We start from the raw sequence: 18,970 nt of genomic DNA, 5'->3' as shown, positions 1-18,970 counted from the left end.
GGAACCACACTTTCCAAGGGACCTGAGGTCCAGAAAGGGGTATGAACAGGCTTACAAAAATTGAGCAACTAAAATTTTAAGGAACTCTGAAAAAAAGTTTAAGTAAAATGGAAATTCGTGTCTTCTCCATGCCCAGTAGATTTCCCTAATGAGGCAGCATTTCCTCTACAGTGCCTTATCATCTGATTTATGAGAAAATGAGCACTGCTTCTCTACACTCCCTACATGCTAGGTATCTTAACCTTGTCTGTTTTCTCAATTCACACATTCTTAATCCCTCTTGCAACTGAAGACAAAATTCATTATGAACTGTAAAAATTAGCTCTAATAGGCTGTGTTCTGACCCATTATGAAAACACTAGCAGATTTTCCTGAGTCAAGGTTAGCACGCTCTGGAAGACACTTTCCCAGGTGTGGTTGATCATCATGCATTTCATCTACTACAAAACTAAAAATAATTGAAAAGTAAAACATCAAATGCCTTAATAACAGGCACTCATTTTTTTCCATTTCCAAAAATCCAGTTTAAGACAACACTGACTGATTATCTCCATCTCCAATCTTCTCATGGAGGTTGCGTTGATACAGAAAGAGATTCTTCAAAGCCCAGCATGCAGCCTCCTAAATATAAGGCAAGATAAAAAGATTAAGAAAATATACCTCTAGAAGATTAAAAATATATGAAAAAACTTAAAATAGTTTGACTGCTTTTCACTTCATAAAAGAGGTACAAGGTAATTTATGTAGAAATAGAACAAAGTGTATACTGTAACATTCTTTATAGCTCAGATAGGCCCAAGTTACAAACATGTATGACAATCTCATTATTCGATTTCCATTTTCATATCTATTTTAGGCCAAGATTAATTCTTCTGCTGATGGGCTTGTGTTTGGCTGTTGGATACAAAGAAGGTGTGTAAACAGCAATCTTTGCATGGCCAAAGTTTCAGTTAATAAGCCTCATCTCAACTACCTACATTTGATCTGAAGAAGTAACTAAAACCTCCTGAGATGAACAAAGAAAGGCAAGAAAAGTAAGATTTATTCTCAATCTAATCCAGACATCAAGGCCTTTTTTTTTTGCCTGAGGAGATAGATGAGAAAAGCATGTTTCTAAACATTTTATTCAATACATAATACAGTATTTCATATCCCCATCATCCATAATTTCTCACCAGCACATCCGTATTTTTTCGGTGCAGTTCTAATGCTCTGTAACATGCTTCCAACCAGCATAACTTTTCTTCCTCCTCCTCTTCTTTTCTTTCCTCTAAGTCCCGGTTTAAGAATATTGTTTCAGCTTGAAATATAAAATATTTACAATAAATTCTTATTGTGAAAACAAAACATATATGTCTTAACCTTTCTGTAGTCATGGAGGCACTCACACTGGCAATGTGTGAAAATCAGTGGGAAGATGAGCCTTTTCTGGGAAGGGAGAAATCTTTTGATATAAACTCTGAGACAGACTTGTACAATGTCTTCAAGGTTATAAAGGGAGTTAAAAACTTAAGTTTAGTGTAGTAAATGAGTCATATAGTTACAGATCAGTTTAGGCTTTGGCTCTGAAAAGCCCTGCATGTACCTCTTTTTGTTGTGTATTTACATACAGAATTCCACAGACACAAAATGTACCTGTGAATCATCTGCACGGAACCCCTCATTACAGAGCCATCTACACTCTGAAGCAATGCCGTTAAAAAACAAAATGCAAATTGCAGTTGCTAAGAGAGAAATACCTGGTCCCAGAAAATGAAACAGAATTTCAGATACATTATTTTCTACCTGTGATTTTTCAGCAATTAAGTAAGGAAAGAGATACTAACACTGAGCATAATACCTGAGGCAAAATGGAGTGTGTACAAAGATTTCTAATCTTTGCAATTTTGGGGATTCTTAAACAGCATTTCTATTGACTTTTATATGGAACAATTATTCAAGGACAAAGGGGATCAGATTCTTAGCTTTTCCCCATTAGCTAATTTCTGTCTGAACTGTACTCAAGGAAAAATATACATCTTTTAATTGATTTCAGAACTCAAGCACAAGCATTGATTTTGTGTTGCTATCAACTGCCACAATGTGAGTACTGTCACACCTGGCAAACACAACATCAAATCAGTATTGTTACCACTGGAGACTTTATGTTAAGAAGGGATTATCCAAAATCTGTCTATGAATAAACAGTTTGCTCTGTTCAGATCTGTCAGCATAACTTACCAGCTCTGAACACTGTGCAGATGTTGGGCAAATGATATGAACACAGTCTTATCATAGTGAAACAGCAAACTGCAATCAGGTAGGAAATCCAGCTTTGTTCAAGCTGTCCTGCCTGAGGCTTTTGTGTTAAAGAAATGGAGTTTAATATTATTACAGGAAATTACTAGAATGAAAAAATTAACAAGTAGACAGAGATTTACTCACTTAGAAGAGCTAAACAACTGAGAGCTGCAGCTTGTAACTTTGCATTCTCAGGATATGTTGTAACAGCCTTCACAATGACTTCTGGAACCTTATGTAATACAAGGATATTGAAAAAATTTCCTGAAACCAGATAAGATATCAAATTAATACAAACACATATCTATAGCTTTACATGCATTTAATGTGAATTTCTCAGCACAAAACACAAAAACTTTGTACCAAATGTTGGTTTTCTTATTACAAGGCTTGACACACCCAATTTTTTTTTGTGGAAAGAAGTTAAGGATAGAAACCAGTTGGTATCTACATCCTTTGTGGACCTTTTAATTTTTTTTTTTTTTTAACAAGAGAGAGATGTTTAATGCAAAATGAAACACACACTGTGATCAAAATAAGAAAAATAAAGTTGGTGTATCACTTGCAGACTTCCTGCCAGGAAGCAAATGCAGTCCTGGCCCTGAATTCCTGCAATCATTTGATTTATCTAATGACACAAGTCATTTAACTCTAGTTTACTTTCTACTTTTTCCCTCCTCATAAATAAATCAAGGCCAACATTACCAATATATAAAAGATTCCTTCCAGAACAGAAGAAAGCTTTGGATAATAAATATATTTAAAGTATAACAATTATTGCAAGTTGTACAGTATTTTGTATTATAGGCTGAATATAAGTCACTCTCCAAAAAGCAAGCAAATTCAAATAACGTCCTTGTTTGGAGTATGATGCAGAAAATAATAGACCAACACTCACTTTGTCAAATATGGTTTCATAGATATGGCTTCTGTTTTGATATTCAATTTCATTTAAATCTTGATTAGCAAAAATGAGAATCAGAGAAGCAACATGAAAGATCAGTTGTGTGGTCTTGTTTTATCAGCATTGCTGTTTCTTAACATATTTTAATGGAAAAGGTATGTTTGTGTAAATGCATTACACACCTAAAGAAATAAATAAACCTAGGCTATATGATGAGTAATTCTGTTGGACTTGTGGCTGGCCAAACCTGTATCAGCCAGCTAAAATTCCAAAGACAGACAAATCTAGGATAGTCATTACCAGATTATCAAGAATGCATGATGGTGATTTTGGAAGCTAGTAGATGCTGACTTTACCATTTCACTGCCAATTAATATGGGTTTAGGAAGACAGTGTGCATCAGAATAATTTGGGAAGCAACACTGGCTATACATATGAAAATCTTCCAGACTACTTCCAGAAGAAATGGATCCTATGGCTGCTTTTCTGCCACTCTTGGTTGTTGGTCAGCATAAACACATGGCAAACATCTGATTGAAACCAGGCTGGATGCCTTCATGGCACGATCAAGGCCTGTCAACCAAATTGCTGTGTCCCCACAACACAGTAACTTGGTTTCCCTGCCTGTCTTCAGTTAGCCTTGCACAGCAAATTGTTCAAGGTTAGCATCACCTCTTGCAAAAACCCCTGCAATTACCACCTCAACAGCTACCATATTTTCTTAAAAATCATATCTGGCTTTCTGAAGGGGAATGGGAAATTGCTCTGGCTTGCACTCAGGTCTGATCTGTATTTTCCACCATATCTGCATGAAGAAGTGGAAACAGATGGTGAAAGGATGGGAGACTGACTTTATTACGGTGAGTCATGCACTGGTTACCAGCATCTGCAGTAGCTTGAGGCCACCACCTGCAAAAATTGGGAAGTTTTACTCTTGATGAGAAGAACCAGCCATGGAGTGAGGGCTGCTCGCTCAGGCAGCTACTCACAGTAGGTTTGTATGCAGCGGGGGAAAAACGTATTTATTTTCATTTGAACTTCTCCTACCTTTGCAAATGGACTTATCAAAGTTGCAAGTGTGAGAACAGAGCTGCTAAGAGGCACAACTTTTTTCCACTGACATAATTTCTCTTGATGTGACACCAGCCCATTTTAGCCCAGACAACCAAAGTATTTGCTCAAGTCAAGGCAAGTCCAGAAGCCAGTGATTCATTCCCTGATGCAGCACAGGGGGAATCAACAGGCATCGTCATTGTCAGGAATGCAGCACGGGTCTGATAAATGCATTGCCAGGAGGAAAACCAAAGTTTTAGAGAACACTTTTCAACTAATTCTGTAGCACCAGGTGTTTCTCACACATTCACCACTGGCACTTCAAAAAATGAAATCTCAAAGTAATTTTCTTCTTTTTTGTAGTAACTTTACACAGAATCAGACCTACTGATTTCCCATTCTCCTATTGTGGTTCTCACTCTTTCTTGTCTTGTTACTTCCCCCTAACTTGAATCTTTTACGGCAGCTTCTCATTGTTACTTAGATTTACAACATAAAGACATCACATTGACTGTGGTTAGGGTTTTGCATCATCAGACACAAGGATTATTTGTATAATATAGCACCCTGAGGATTTACTGGAGCCGCAGCTATTGCCTGTAATACTCCCAGTTAACTCCAACTCTCACACAGTCAGAAAAAGCTGACTTTATATAAACAACTTTGTGAACTTACCCAATGTAAGCTTGTGCAACAAACAGCAACTGACTTCCTGAACTGTTTCACTACTGGGGAAACTTTTCATCATTTCCACTATAACATTGTAGCAGCGCACATTTCCCGACATGAGAACTTCAACGTTGCTGGCTAAAGAAAGAAACAGAAACAAAAACAAAAACTGCTTTTTCAGAGAGAGGGGGAAAACCCCCAGTTGACTGGATTATAATTCAGACTTTAGTTAAACAGAGTTATTTAGAGAACTGTGACTATATTGCAGTTTTTACCTTGCATGTTTAAAGAAAGGTGGCTTTATTGCTTGATATGGCCATAAAAGACATACATGACAATGTACATTTGGAAATTATTCATTAAAACAACACTTTCTCACCTAGAGAATAGTAATTTAACTGCTAGGATTTTTCTTCCTATCTAGCCAGTGGTTTTCAATGTGCAGTCAAAGTTCAGATTAACATTTTTGGTTTTCTCCCATTCTGTATCAGGCCATATAGCAGAAACCTCCTCCCAAACTAGTATTTGGTAGTTTTTTTCTTAAATGTGAACCAATTGTTTTATAAATACTATATCAATCTTATAAATGGTATTTCTAATGTGATTGTGATCAAGTACACATTTTACACTATATAAGTAATATCCCCAGGGGCATAAAATTAAGTAACATTTTAGAAAGTTTTTTCTCATAAAATTTACTTTGTAGTAATTTATTTGATTTAATGTAATTCTAAGTTTTCCTTCTATTTTTAGGGGGCAAGTTAGGAAGTTATTATTTTCATATAAATTAGTTCTACTGTACACCTGATTTTCATCATGCTGTTCCTGCAGTACTTTGAAAGCCATGGCACACCTTGTATTTCACAGACTCACAGAAGGCTGATGTTGGAAGGAACAGCTAAAAGGTTACCATGTCCAACCCACATGTTTAACCTGCCTATGGCAGGTTGTCCAGATGGCTTCTGAGTATTTCCAAGGATGGAAACTTCACAGCCCCTCCAAGAAAACCGTGCCAAAGCTTGGTCACTCTCACCCTGTTTACTATTTATTACTCAAGTCAGATACAGAAACCATGAGGACAATCACGTGAGCCCATACAAAGACAGAATGTATCCATTCCAACTTGAGGACAGAGTGATCCCACATATCCTAATTTCAGGCAAAACAGCATCATGGTAGTTAAAAAACACAGTGTATGAAAGCATCCTTGTAGTATTTCTATCCAGGGTATGACACAGAACATGAACCCAAGAAATGCTGGCCAAAATCCTGGGCCAAATAAATGAAGGAGAGTCCTGTCACCAACTCCAAGGGAGTTAGCATTACTCTGCTGACTTCTGTAAATTTTCTTAATTGTTCTTTCAATAGCTTGGCTTCCCTGGATACAACATCAGAGAAATATTTACAACTGTATTATTAAACATAATTATCCTTTTTAAAATGTCAGCAAATCTTTAAAATAATACGTCTCTAAATATTTAATAATGACAACCTACCAGATGAAAAAGCAAGCTCTGAGTGGGAAGCATTTCTGAAGTGCTCTATTTGATAGTGAAGGGAGGCACGTTTCACAATGCCTTAACAGGACAGCAATTTATTGTGTCCAATATTGAAAACACACATTCCAGAAGACAGTATTGCATCACTCCACAGAAAGTTATGATTTCAAAGGTGATATTTATGAATATAGTAAAACCATCAGATAAGCCCAAAATTGATCACTGTGGAGATGGCATAATGAACTGCATGTTGAAATCTGCAAGATCTAAGCAATGGCACATCTGCAGGGAGTCACCATTTCCCAGAACAAGTTAGAGAAAAAGAGGAGGAACAGATCTCATTTAATCTTAACCACGAAAACTCAGTCATCTAGGTTCTCCCAACAATTGATGATGAGATCTCTGTATGGTGACTCATCCCAGCTGGCTTAGGGTTGGGTAAACTTCATCTTGAGGTGACTGTTTCTCCCTGCTAAAAAGAGCTCTCTGTGCCTGTTTAGATGGGTAACATTCTGTGATCCACCACTCCAATTTGGAGGACAGCCAGCAGCAAAGCATTTTTCTCATGCCACAAATACTACTGAGGTTTAAGAGTTCTTGTACAGCACTAGAATAAACTCTTATCCTACAATTTCTTATGACACGAACCAGAACCAAGTCTAAGTATGAATTAATGAAAGAAGGCATAGTGAGGTACTCATTCAGAAGAGAGACTTGAACTTCAGGGTATGAGGAGACATTTTGCTACTGGGTAAGTTACAGTGTGCACTTACACTGAATTATCTTCTTCATGGTGGCCTTAAAGGAATATATTTTGTTGAGTTCTTGAGGGATGTCACCAACCAAGAGTATGAATACCACTTTTGCACATTCATGTGCAAGTGGTGTCTGTTCTTCTGGCTATTTTCAATATTTCATATTAGAAATAAGAGTATTAAATAGCTACTTTAGAGCAGCTCCTTTTCATGCCTTCACTTGTTTCACTTTGTATAACTATTTACTGTTTTGAAAAGGACTTAAAATCTAGCATCCTCTTCCCTAAAAGCAGCAGTAACTTCTGGGCTAGAGTAAAATTATTTCTGACTCAAGGAATGCTAAACTTTTTAAACAGTAACTGGAACAACAAAAATTTTGAGGAACAGGAACTAGACAGCTTGGAGTCTGATGAAATGCAGGACACTCCATCTAGTTTTTATCCAGTGGACATTCATGGGGCCAGCACAGTTCCTACAGAGCCAGACAGGATGTATGAGCAAGGCTTTGTAAGCAAACACATTTGCAGGAGGTACAACATCACACACTTCATGAAAGACATGGAGAGCAGAACCTTGCTCTATGCTTCCCAAAGTTTGTCAGCAGGAAGCTGAGAAAAGCTGCCTCTGTGTCAACAAGATCAGACTGCTGTCAACAAATTGGCACAAATAATCAGACATACTTCTCAGGATCTGATTTGGCATATAATAGGGAATGCTGTTATGGGAAGACAAGAGATAATAACAAAGACATTTTCTTCCAGTCTTACTGCACAACAGCTGAGGACACTGTAAGACTACCACATGCACAGTGCTACAATGCTCACCACTGCAGCCACCACTGAATGACTACAGCAGGTGTCTGAACACAGACATCTATCCACAAGCCTGGCCAATGAATTTGTATGGGCAATTTTCCCTTTGTGGGACAGACTTTGCCAGGAATATTCTTCACCTGCAACCCAAACTCATTGAGGATTTATTTAGTCAATAAATGTATTTTATTTTTTCAAGTAATAAAAGACGACAGGGCAGGGTCTTGAACTTCAGTCTCTACAACCATGATAAGCATCTTTGCTACCACTTACTCCAAGTGGAAGAAAGTATTTTTCTGTTATTTAGGAGAGATTTCTCCTTTAATGGTTAAATATAAAAAATATCCCATTAAAAAAAAAGTGTTTCCCAAAGGAAACAGGAAGGTGACCTGTCTAGCAACTCCCAGCCAGTTCTCAATTATTTTTTGCAATCACACAAAGGTTACGTTTTACAATCACAGAAAGCATGTGCTGATGTACACTGTGGGAGAAAAGGAATTGAAAATAACTTCTAATACTTACGTGGACCAGCTAAGGAATGTAATGAATAAAGTGCAGGAAGAATCACCTCTTCTTTCTCTGGAAACTCCTTAAATACTTTCAGTATGATCATATGATCTTTGCTTTCAACAAATTCAGTCAGCTGCTCTTCTGGAACTAAATTGAAAGGCAAGAGATACAGGATGTCTTGAGGAAATAATTCTTATCCTGGTACATCAGGAGAAAAGACGTGTTTTTACCCAGTTCCCTCATTTTTATTTTCTATGTTTCAAAGAAAGTAAAATACTCTCCTTTTTAACTAAAAATTTTAGATAAAAGCTTTTAAACTAAACAGTTATGGCCTTTTTGAACTAAAAATTGATCTACTTTATAAACATCTTTTTCTAGCTTACACTTTATGTAGTAGAGTCCTGACTTTTAGATGCTACCTTGTGAATCTGTGAATTGTGTATTTTAGAAGTCTTTCAGCCTTTCTCAGAAAATGATAGTCCAAACCAAGTTTCCACAGACAGTCCAAACCAAGACAGTATATAAGTGAAGGAAAAGCTAAGCATACAGTGAAAAAAAAAATTAGGGAATGCCACTTCACATACTCTGATTTCATTTGATTTTTCTTTTTTCTTTATAATGACTTTTTTCCATAAAGCTACACTTTAATAATATCTTACCTTAATGGCTTAAGGTTTTTTCCTTCCTGGCCCCTTTTATTCATACTGACATAACTGTGTGGCTGTGCAATGAATCAGATAAGGGAACTGACCCAGGATGAGAAAGAGCACCTTTTAAATTTCACAAGCAGAAGTGTTTTCTGAATCTGGTTCAAGATAAGGTCATGGAAACATCCACATAACAAAAACTGACAAGGTGGCTCAGAGGCAGAGAAGATGAGGCAGGAGCAGCCTAAGAACTTGTCACTTTGGTGCTGCCACCAAGAAGAAGGTACGCAGGTCTGTACCTGCAGCCAGATCTGTGAAAATCTGGCACTTACAAAAAACATTCACAGAAACCATAAGAAGTTCAGACTTTTGTGGAGACTGAAGAGAAAATATAGCAGGGCTAAAGTATTTAGGGACAGGAAGAGGAAAAGGAACAGAGAAGATAATTCCAAGCACATGTGTAGGAGAAAGTCTTAAAAAAGCAATATGGATTGGTGCCAAAAAGACCAATCTGAAGAACTGAAAACTATCTTTGAAGCAAAGGAGTACAGCAGAGCAATAGCATTTCTCAATACTTATTTTGAATCAAGAAACTCAATTCAAAGCAAGGGTACTACAATAAGGGGATCTCTGGCCATAACAAGCACAGTTCCTGAGATTTCTGAAAAAAATCTATACATGGTGATTTCATTTTTCAGAATAAATGGGAGTATTGTACGGATACATGATCACCCTTTAGCATTGTCAGGGTAAAATCCAGAATCAAGTATTTTTATAAAGTAAAAACATTTTGCTTGATTTTAGAACTGTTCACAATACTAAAATTTACCAGTCTTTAAATACACAATCCTGTTTTCGAAAATTAAAATCAAATGTCACTATTCTTTATTCTAGTTAAATCCCATCTTTTCAGTTAGCTCTGAAGTTAGAAGGGACATTTTGATTTTTAAAAGATGCCATATTCATTGCTCTAATTTATAGAATCTGTGATATTGCTTGGAAAATCCGTTTTGTGGTAGCTCATTTAAGAACAGATATAATTCACAAACCAATGTGGGATGCAAAAGTTCTTTTATTGCATTTAAATTAATATCTCCCATCTCTCCCAATCTATACATTTTTCTAATGTCATAAACTACAAGATAAAATACCTTTCTCAAAAAGTTTGTGTAACGCTTTACATCCATGCTGCTGGATCTCTTCATTTTTAGGGAAGGTGTGCATGGCATGAAATACCAAGGAAAACACATCCACCTCTTCTTCCAAGAGCAGGAAAGCAATTATATCTGAACAGCAGAAGAGATTACATGTTGCACTGATTATTTCTCAACATATTTATTAAAACACCATAAAATCCAAAATTCTTTAATACTGTCCTTAAAATTTACTCTGACAGTTCAAATCCAGTTTTGTAAAACCCATGACAAAGTTATCTCTTAAGGCAACATTTTACAATAGTACTGATGTTCTAAAACATTACCACCAAAAGACAGTTCATACCTACCTGGTAAAAAACAAGGTGCAAAATAGTACTCTTATTATTTTGTATACAAGTACAAATGACAAGTGACTTCATGGAGTAAAACAGAAAAATCCAGTCTGGCATGGACAGTCACACACTTTGCATCAGCTCTGTGTTTTAAAGGCTTAGACAAAATAAGAAAGTAAAGCACACAATACCTGACATGAGGAGTAGATTTAATGCTTTTAGTCCTATTACTGAAAGATTTATATTTCCTTTGTGGACTGTAAGCATTTTAAGAATCTGCCTAAAAATTAAAGACAAAAAAAAGGGGAAAAGGAGTTATAGTTAAAGAAATATTGACAAACACAAGATTTTATCAAACATGTACTTTGAAAACAGAAATTAGCAAAACTTTAAACAGCTCTCAAACAATTTTTTAAAAAACCCTTTTATTTCAGTTTATATTTTTTTCAAGTTAACAACAAAATAATACTGGAATTTCAACTATGATCATAGTCCACTATAATACTGATGTATAATTTATCCAATTTACTTTAATGTTTAGTCAATTATATAAATTAATTCTGCAGGGTCACTTAGGAGGTGGTTACTCTCCAGAGCACCACGGATTGTGGACAGTACAGCACTGCCCTGCCAGCACCAAGAGCTCAGTTACACTGAACAACCAAAGGTTTGGTGGAAGAGAAGTTTCCCAGCTGAAGACCTTGAACAGTTTCTTGATGAACTCTACACTACTTTGCAGCCCTACAGCACTTACATGGTGCTGGACAAATCACTAAAAGGAAACATTAGACTGCCAGTTGCACACTCTGCTTTTTGTAAATCTGTTCTGACTTGTTAAACAGAGAGAGAGCCTACCAATGCCAAGTACTGCAAAATTCAGGTTGTGCATCAAACTGGGCACTTAAAAATCAGTAGGTATTTTTAACATATTTTACTCAAACTACTATCTGTAAAATAGGGACTAAAAATCTTTAACACCTCTTCGAAAAAATAAAATTTTAAAAGCATTGATATCACACTGAATGAAGCATATCTCAAAATGGGAGGGGAACTGTAATTAAAAACTCAATTAAAGTACATAGATTTACACACAAAAAAATTAAAGAAACTTTTTTTTACTTTTCCTTAGAGAGCTTGATTCTACAATTTAAATAATCTTCAAATGTGAATCCTTGCACATATAATATCTAACAAAAATAGATTTTGTAGTAGTTTGTGATAGGTCAAGAACATCAACTAAAGTGTCTTGAAAAACATAAGCAGCACTTGAAGTTTCATCCAAACTTCATACCCCAGCTCTGGCAGTGATGTTATTTGCCTTGCTGAAGTCTAAATTTATAAGCTGGAATGAATGTATCAGTATTTTCCCTTCATACTATGAAGCTGCTAGTTTCTCTCCCCTCTGTTGTAGCACTAGTGTTGTAGCTATGATGACCAAAATAGACACGAGACACAAAATCTGATGAGATTTTGGTATAACATCAATTTTCTAAATTTATCTTTAGAGAACTCCCTCCCATATATCCTCCCATTTTAAGTGTAACCAAGAAGAAGGATGTAAACTTCTTCTGCTGTAGGAAAGTTTAACCTAAGAGATTACAAAACATCTCATGAAGTCTATTTAAGCTTGTAGAAAGAATGCAAATACACTGAAGGAAATTCTCTTTCTCTTTGGGGTGATAGCAATGATTTATTTATTACACTATCTGTCAAAAACACCTAAATCAATAGCAAACTGCCACTTGTAAATATAACTGCAGTGTAGTCAAGCTGGATCACAGCTGAGAAACAAAAGAAAGAAATTATTTTTCTGGTTTAATATTCCTATTCTCCTAAAATAGTTACACACACAAAAGGGAAAAATCTCCTGCCAAAAAAACATGACCTTTTCTTCTCTATTGTAACTGCTTCCTGCCTTGCTGTAAATAGCATATATTCATTATGGTGTTGATTCACTGCAATTTAGTACAATCCATGCTCAAGGAACATGAGACATAATTCAGCTGGCTTGCTCTGCCTTTGGCACCGACAGAAATGCCTGAGCCCACTCCCCCACTAAGTCTCTCCTCAGCAAGGAAAACTGTTAACAAGTCAGACAGGGATACACAGCTGGCTAAAATATTGGTACTGAGAAAGAATCAGGTACAGCAACGTTAACATCAGATCTTTAGTGAAGTTTGAGTTTGAAAAGGATGCTTTGTTAACCCCACACACAGCGTGGGCACTGAGGAGGCTGTGAGAAAGATCAGTCCCAGAAAGTAGTTTTTCTGGGACCTGAGAATGAGCAGTAGAATCTCCAGCTCTCAGGATAACTTTCAGTTAATTTACAAGCTTTTAAGCTGCCAAAGAAACTGTAACTAGCACGTGCAGCTTCAGCTCGGTTACTCCTTGCTCATGAAAAGCAACCCAAATTACTTTTCCTTTCCAACAAAATCCGCCAACACATCTTTCAAGGGAGTTCATTTCCCTACTGACCATGTATGCTAGCCACTATAAAACAAATTAACAAACCCTCACAAAAACAAAATGCATCTTCGTGCTCTTTTTCAATAGCAACCTTTCCAAAGAAGGGCATGGTGAGGACTGTGGTGGCAGATTCATGGGCTTATAAGGCTCTAAGTGCTTGCTGCTGTCTTTATCAGCCCTGAAGGCAACAATCTGTCCAAGCCCCCAAACCAACTTCCATGTGCTCACATCTACAATTAGCATTTGTGCTACCGGGCAACAATTCAGCCAACCTATGTGGGTGTTCATGCCATCCAACCACAGACATCCAGAGACCACTTGCTTAGGCTTCCTTTGATAGCTGATGGATGAAAGCTGAGCAAGTCTAAACCACAATTTGCTCCATTTACTAAAAAGACAGAACAAATCATCCCTTCTAAAGGTAATTGTATCCAGTGAATTCACAGGTACTTGAGGTGGTCAGTATAAATACTTACCTTTAAGACCATAATAACAGCTGTGACAAAACCTCCTCTTCTTGATTTACGCTATTTGAGGTTTGTGGATGTAATTCCTCACATTTCAAAAAACATACATGAACATTCAGGTAATACTGACTCTGCCAAAAAGGTTACTTAGGGTTGGTTTTTTTTTTTTCATATGTAAGTGGAATTGCCTATATTTCAATTTGGGCCCTTTGCTTCTCTTTCTGTCACTGAGTGTCACTAAAAAAGGACTCAAACTCCTTTACTTTCTGTACCAGGTACTTAAATACAGAGATAAGATCCCTGCTTGTGTGTGTCACATTCTGAAGGCTGAAGAAATGCACAAAAAAGCTGATGTAATAACTTTATATATTTCATTGCATATATATGCTGCCAAAACGACCAAGCATTCTGGCTGTTTGTATACAAAATACTTACTGGTGAACACCCAGTACTTCCCAATCCTTTCCAACATCCTTAGGAGCTATGTTTTGTAGAGTACTTGGACAAATTTCTATTAATTTACAAAGAAGTGACCAGCCCATCTGTAAAACAAAAATGCAGATATTTTACAATAGATATTCTGCTTGGAATTTCTACATTGTCTTATAATATCCTTCGCTTTCACAAGACAGCTGTTCTGTTACCTAGCTAAATCAGTAAGGGAAAACTAATTAACACATGACAAATGGCATGGAAAGTTAAAAGATGGAAGTAGAACATATGCTAAATATTCTGATGGCATTGCTTGCAGGAACACATCACTCTCAATCTGCTTCAGCACTGCTTGAGAATAAAGGGCACACAGTTACATGAGCTGCTGACAGACAGAAATATATTTGATCCACAGTATGTTACCACTGGCCAGGGAAAACTCCTGCACTACAATGTGGGGTTTATCTTTAATAAAAAAGGTGTGTTTTCATAAGAACTTGCCATTTAATTGCAAATTGTAAGGATAAAGGATAGGCTGTTAAAGGTCTTCAATGTTTTAAGTGGGAATGAGATATGTAAGCAATTACCATACATTTCATATTCTTGCCATCAACACTCAGACCTGTGTGCTTTCAAAATGTAACGAAGGCAGTAGAAGTTTTGAGATCATACAGAGTGAAAGACAACTAAACCTAGTGCATTTGTTTTTAATAACTACCTGTTCCATCCCATGCAAATTCTTTGGCTTTCAAACATCTGTAAATAATGCCAAAAGCTAAAAACATTCCTCTTTGATCTTCTGTATTGGAAAAAACTGCTCTCTTATGAATGGTTACACGCTGATATGACTGAATAGGCTGCAGTGAGGAAATAAAAAAAAATCTGTACAAAGAAATAACTGATGAAAGAAACCCCCTCTGTACTGAAAGAAAAGTTGTGAACTGTGAAATGTCAAAAGTCAAGATGAAGCAGATTTTTAGAAAAGGAATTATAACAAGGTATGTGAGTTTCCTTGAGCCTATAAGTAAATAAAAAAGTGGAAACAGGCCTCCATGCTTTAAGAATAGAGGCAAGGCAGAAGATAATAAGTCACAGACTCTATGCCTAACTGGATCACTTTTTCACAAAAGACTTATGTAAAGCAAAGAGGTCAAGATGAGACAGCCAAGAGCAGGAATGTAAATGGCTACCTCCAAAGAGTTTAACAGCAAAGTTCATATAAAGTGCATGATGCCTAACCCTGCAATCAGTAAGCGTACAGACACTGAATTACAAGTCTGGTAGTGTAGTCACCCACAGGAACAGCATGAGCCTGAATCTAGACAGCTTTCCTGACAGCTTTGTAGAGCATGCAAAAGGTGATGCAGCTCCCTGGGGACTGGAATTCCACTTCTGTCTTTCACATACTTGGTTGCAGTGTGTGCACGGCCCATACCTGCAGTACTTTTGTTTCTGTTTAGATTTGCAGAAACAAACGTTTTAAGCCAATTACAACCTTGATGTCTGCAGATTGAGCTTGACTACAAGCCAATATCCATGCACTTCTCTTCCTTGGACAGCAAGCTGCCTTGGACTACAAATCATTTACTACAGATGTGCAGGCTGGTTTGTGTAACTGAGTCCTAACTAAGTGTAGGTACAATGAAGAGGATTTGTAATTCCCTAAATTTCCACATTCCAAACAAAGTAGAGTTTCCTGGTGGCAGTCAATCAGGTACAAATGTCAAAAACATTGTAGAGGTGACTATTAATTGATGAACTGCTTATACCTTCAAACACAATTTATTTTAGAAGTCCCACTTTATAAGAGCATCCTAAATGTTCTTATAAAATTTAGGATCTGATGGAAACTTGCTTTATTACTTTAGAAAATTCCTTTCTGTATTAAGTGTTTATGAGGAATTTTATATTCCCATTAAATATTTTTATTTAGATTGTTAGGACTCCAAGTATTGACAAACGTTTATCAGAACTGTGGATCCAGAGAAGACCAATGGAAACATCTGACTTGCTGATATGTGGTCTATTTTACAATATTAAAATCACAGCCTGAGGTAACAGAGTGCTTATTAGCTGTTTGATAATTAAGTAAGAAAGCAAGGGTCTTTTAAATACCAGAAATCCTAAAGGTTACAGGGAAAGGAAATAAAGCAAAGATGTCCTTATAAAGATTTAAACAGGTCCCTAGATAAAGAAACAGTTGGTAGCAGCACTGAAACTCATTATTTTTGAATCAGATCCTTTTTGTTGCTAGCATGCAATTCATTTATATCACATTAGGTCCCACCATCTACGTAAGATAAAAAAGCTCTGCTGAGTGCTCTTTATTCAAGTGCACTCATATTTTGCTCTTGAGTTTTTCAGCTGCTCCAATCATGGCCAGAGAAAGCACAGAAAACTACCCTATTTACTTAAAGACATATTTTATTTACAGGAACTACTGGCTTTCCACACCAGTACCTCCCTATTTGTGAAGGAGCTTGCAGGGTTTTTGCCTGCAGTCTGGCTTGGGCCAGTACTTGCAATATTGATCTACTAGGCAAATTAACCCTGAAAAATTTATTGGAACAGTAGCAACCCAAGATGTTTGTAACCAGTTAAGGAGGAGAGGTAAAGAAAATTCTCATTTCAGGTATGTCTCTGTGTTTATTCTCTAATGTGAGTCAATTTTTTTACAATCCTGAAAGTAAAATGAGGATGGTGGATGATTTATTCAATAAAAAAATCATTAACAGTGCAAAGAGACTGCACTGAAATCTGGACCTCATTACTTTGCCACTGCTGTAAAGTGAGAATTTATTCACAAAGATTACAAACAAACAGCAGTGAATGATGCAAGAAGACAGAGCTCTACTTACACAGTGTGAATTTGCAAACATCAAAACTGATTGTGAAAGAAGAGCTGCCCAAGACATTTTATGAGGAAGGGGATTTGAGCTTTGCACTGGCTATGTATTTCCCACTGCGACACAAACATAGTGAGGCAAAGGAGGTCCAGAACTTCTAAACTGAAACACTGCTTGACTGCAAATGTAGGCAGATAGAAGATTAAAATTGATTTTTAAAATTCCACATTAGAATTAGGTATTTTAAGAAAGGTAAAAGGAAAATTAATCACTGTCTTCCTTATGAAATTCTGAGAGTCTTGTGCTATCATTTCACACCTACTTCTTGTTGTGACTGATGTTTTACTTCCAAGTTTAAACTTCTGGGCAGAGGTTTTTTAAACTGTTACATATCTAATGTACTTCATCTGAAGATAACTGCTGGTTCATATTCCTATATTTGTTAACAACCTGACAATCAAATAGTAAAATAAGTAAAACCTTAAGACACTGCACAAATATTCAGTCTTCAAAGAAAACCTGAGATCATTATTATTTCAGATTAATCACTACAGAAATACAATTTCATACTTTATCAAGATTTTGGGCTTTTGACCTCTGGCTAAGGTCTAGTACACAGAAAAACCCCCAAACCCAAAACCTTAAATATATTATTATTATTTAAGAGACATTTGCAATATAATCCATGTTTTACCTTCCAGCTGAATTGAAAAAACCCCAAAACATTCCCAAAATATTGTAACTATATGAATGGGCTTAATAATAATAATTATAATAAAGCATCAAGTGAGTTGCACAGAAATCTGGAGCTTATAAACATCCTCTATGCATGGCATAGTCAGAAATTTAATATATGCCTGCCAGGAAGGACCTGTTTCGTATGACAAGTCTGGCAGCTGTACCATAAGTATAACATCCAATTGTACAAGCACCACACCTAGTCCAAATGGGCCAATGCTAAATTACAGGAGCAGGCAGGCAGAACCTTAAATTGCAGAACTGACCCTTAGCTAAAATAGTCCCTTCTGCCTTTAAAAAACTGTGCTAGCACAAGTCTCAAGGATATGGCTACATATATACGAATTCACAGTGAAAAACAGTGCTTTTCAGAAGATTGTCTAACCATGGCAAAATTCAGTATGGACAAAATTATATTAGATAACATTATCGGTAATTTAGCACCCTACATAACAGCATTCACACGGCTTAATTTTCATTTTCTATTTGCCTCCTTCTGCCGGTAAAACCGGAGACGCAGCCAGCGGCGTCTGCAGCAAGTTGGAACGCTTGGTCCCTTTAAATGCCAGCGGTGACAGCGCCCTTCTACAGCTCAGAGCACTCCGTGGAGCGGCCCAGGAGACAGAGAGCAGGTTAAGGAGAAACCAACAAGCGGCACGACAACTCTTATCCCGGGAAGCGCGGCTCGCTCCTCCCGCGGGGCCCCTGACCTGCTGCACGGCCGCCGCTCCCGGGTACAGATCCAGCACCAGCAGCAGGGGCACGTGGACGTTTTTGCCGCCGAAGAGCCGCGGAGCTGCGGGGGGATAGAGACACACAGAGAGACCGCGTTAGGGACCGGCGGCGGGCGCGACAGGGCACGGCAGGGCAGGGCAGGGCGCTCACCGCTCTGCCGGGCCGCCAGCTCCAGCAGGTCGCTCAGGGTCTGCACCAGCGTCTCCAAGCGCTTCCTCTCCTGGACGTTTTGGAGGCGGACGACCAGCTTCCCGAGGGCCCGTTCCTCGCCGTCCTCGGGGCCGCCGCTGGCCATGGCCGAGCCGCTGCCCTGTCCGCGCCCATCCGCCGGTCGGCGGGAGGAGCGCGGCGCCGGGCCTGTCCCCGCGGTGCGGCCGTCAGCCGGCCGTGCCGAGCCGCCCCCGCCGCGGCCTCCGGCCCCTCCCACGGCGCCGCTCCATGGACGCGGGCCGGCCCCGGGAGCCCTCGGGAACCCCCGGGAAACGCCCGGGAGCCTCGCGCAGGCGCCCGGCGGAGAGAACGGCCCCGCGGGCGGCTCCCCTCACGGCGGCTGAGGGAGTGAGCGCGGAGCCGCCGAGCTGGGCCCGCGGCCGCCCTGCTGTGCCTCGGTACCGACACCGGGCACCGCGGGGTTGGGGCACGGCTGGGTGAGCTTTGAGGATCCCTGG

At 38.2% G+C, this 18,970-nt stretch overlaps 1 protein-coding gene across 1 annotated transcript in view; it reads right to left on the bottom strand.

The window, feature by feature from the left end:
* The window catches only part of LRRK2 (leucine rich repeat kinase 2), a 62,956-nt gene extending 44,322 nt beyond the window's left edge, over positions 1-18,634 (bottom strand). Inside the window, exons 1-10 of the mRNA XM_066318628.1 lie at positions 18,453-18,634; positions 18,278-18,363; positions 13,987-14,093; positions 10,810-10,898; positions 10,281-10,415; positions 8,495-8,629; positions 4,913-5,044; positions 2,425-2,544; positions 1,176-1,300; positions 542-621 (exon numbers count right to left, since the gene is read on the bottom strand). Of these exons, the coding sequence (XP_066174725.1) occupies positions 542-621; positions 1,176-1,300; positions 2,425-2,544; positions 4,913-5,044; positions 8,495-8,629; positions 10,281-10,415; positions 10,810-10,898; positions 13,987-14,093; positions 18,278-18,363; positions 18,453-18,597 (1,154 nt within the window). The 5' untranslated portion in view covers positions 18,598-18,634. The remainder of the gene's footprint in view (positions 1-541; positions 622-1,175; positions 1,301-2,424; positions 2,545-4,912; positions 5,045-8,494; positions 8,630-10,280; positions 10,416-10,809; positions 10,899-13,986; positions 14,094-18,277; positions 18,364-18,452) is intronic.
* Between the last annotated feature and the right edge of the window lie 336 nt (positions 18,635-18,970).

The sequence above is a fragment of the Sylvia atricapilla genome, chromosome 5 (genome assembly GCF_009819655.1).
Source record: "Sylvia atricapilla isolate bSylAtr1 chromosome 5, bSylAtr1.pri, whole genome shotgun sequence".
Lineage (NCBI taxonomy): Eukaryota > Metazoa > Chordata > Aves > Passeriformes > Sylviidae > Sylvia > Sylvia atricapilla.
Note: the sequence above shows the minus strand (reverse complement) of the source record. Positions and strands in the feature narration are given on the sequence as shown.